General features: G+C 53.8%; 1 protein-coding gene across 1 annotated transcript in view; it reads right to left on the bottom strand.

The window, feature by feature from the left end:
* Nucleotides 1-295: 295 nt before the first annotated feature.
* LOC104531544 (syntaxin-binding protein 1) overlaps nucleotides 296-561 on the bottom strand; it is a 10,277-nt gene continuing 10,011 nt past the window's right edge. Inside the window, exon 18 of the mRNA XM_010176445.2 lies at nucleotides 296-489. Coding sequence (XP_010174747.1) covers nucleotides 380-489 — 110 coding nt within the window. The 3' untranslated portion in view covers nucleotides 296-379. The remainder of the gene's footprint in view (nucleotides 490-561) is intronic.

Genomic DNA, 561 nt, shown 5'->3' with positions numbered 1-561 from the left:
GAAGGGCTGGAGTGGGGACAATCACTGGGGTCTGCACCATGTGCCAGGCACTAAACCCCCAACCCCACTCCAGCCACCCACTGTGGGCAGCATCCTGGGGTGCTCCAGCCCTGGGGACACCCAGCCAAGACCCCAACAAGGGGGGGAAACTCATGGCATGAAGAAGCCAGAGAGATCCGGCCAAGAGACATGGCAGAGGGATGATGGAAGCGACACTGGATGCTTTTCCACCTGGCAGGAGGAACTGCAAGCATTTTCTTCTCAGAGAATCAAATGGAAACGTAACCCAAAAGAAGAATAATCAAAGAAAACCCTTCGGGAAGGAAGAGTTTCTTTTTTGTTTGTTGTTAAGAAGCTGCCTTTACTTGGTTTCTTTGGCTCACTCCATTGCTGGAGCCTGATCCTCAAATGATACCCTAGTAGAGTCCCTGAAGTCGGGGTGCCTCAGGTCCATGAGAAATTTGGTGGGAGTGAGAATGTGAGTAGAACCTGTGAGGAGAACAGAGCGGGGCTGACGGCTGTGCCAAGACCCCCCCCACCACCTCCTCCTCCTCCCCTCCA

The sequence above is a fragment of the Antrostomus carolinensis genome, unplaced genomic scaffold, assembly GCF_000700745.2.
Source record: "Antrostomus carolinensis isolate BGI_N321 unplaced genomic scaffold, ASM70074v2 scaffold30609, whole genome shotgun sequence".
NCBI lineage: Eukaryota > Metazoa > Chordata > Aves > Caprimulgiformes > Caprimulgidae > Antrostomus > Antrostomus carolinensis.
This window is presented reverse-complemented; position numbering and strand designations above follow the sequence as displayed.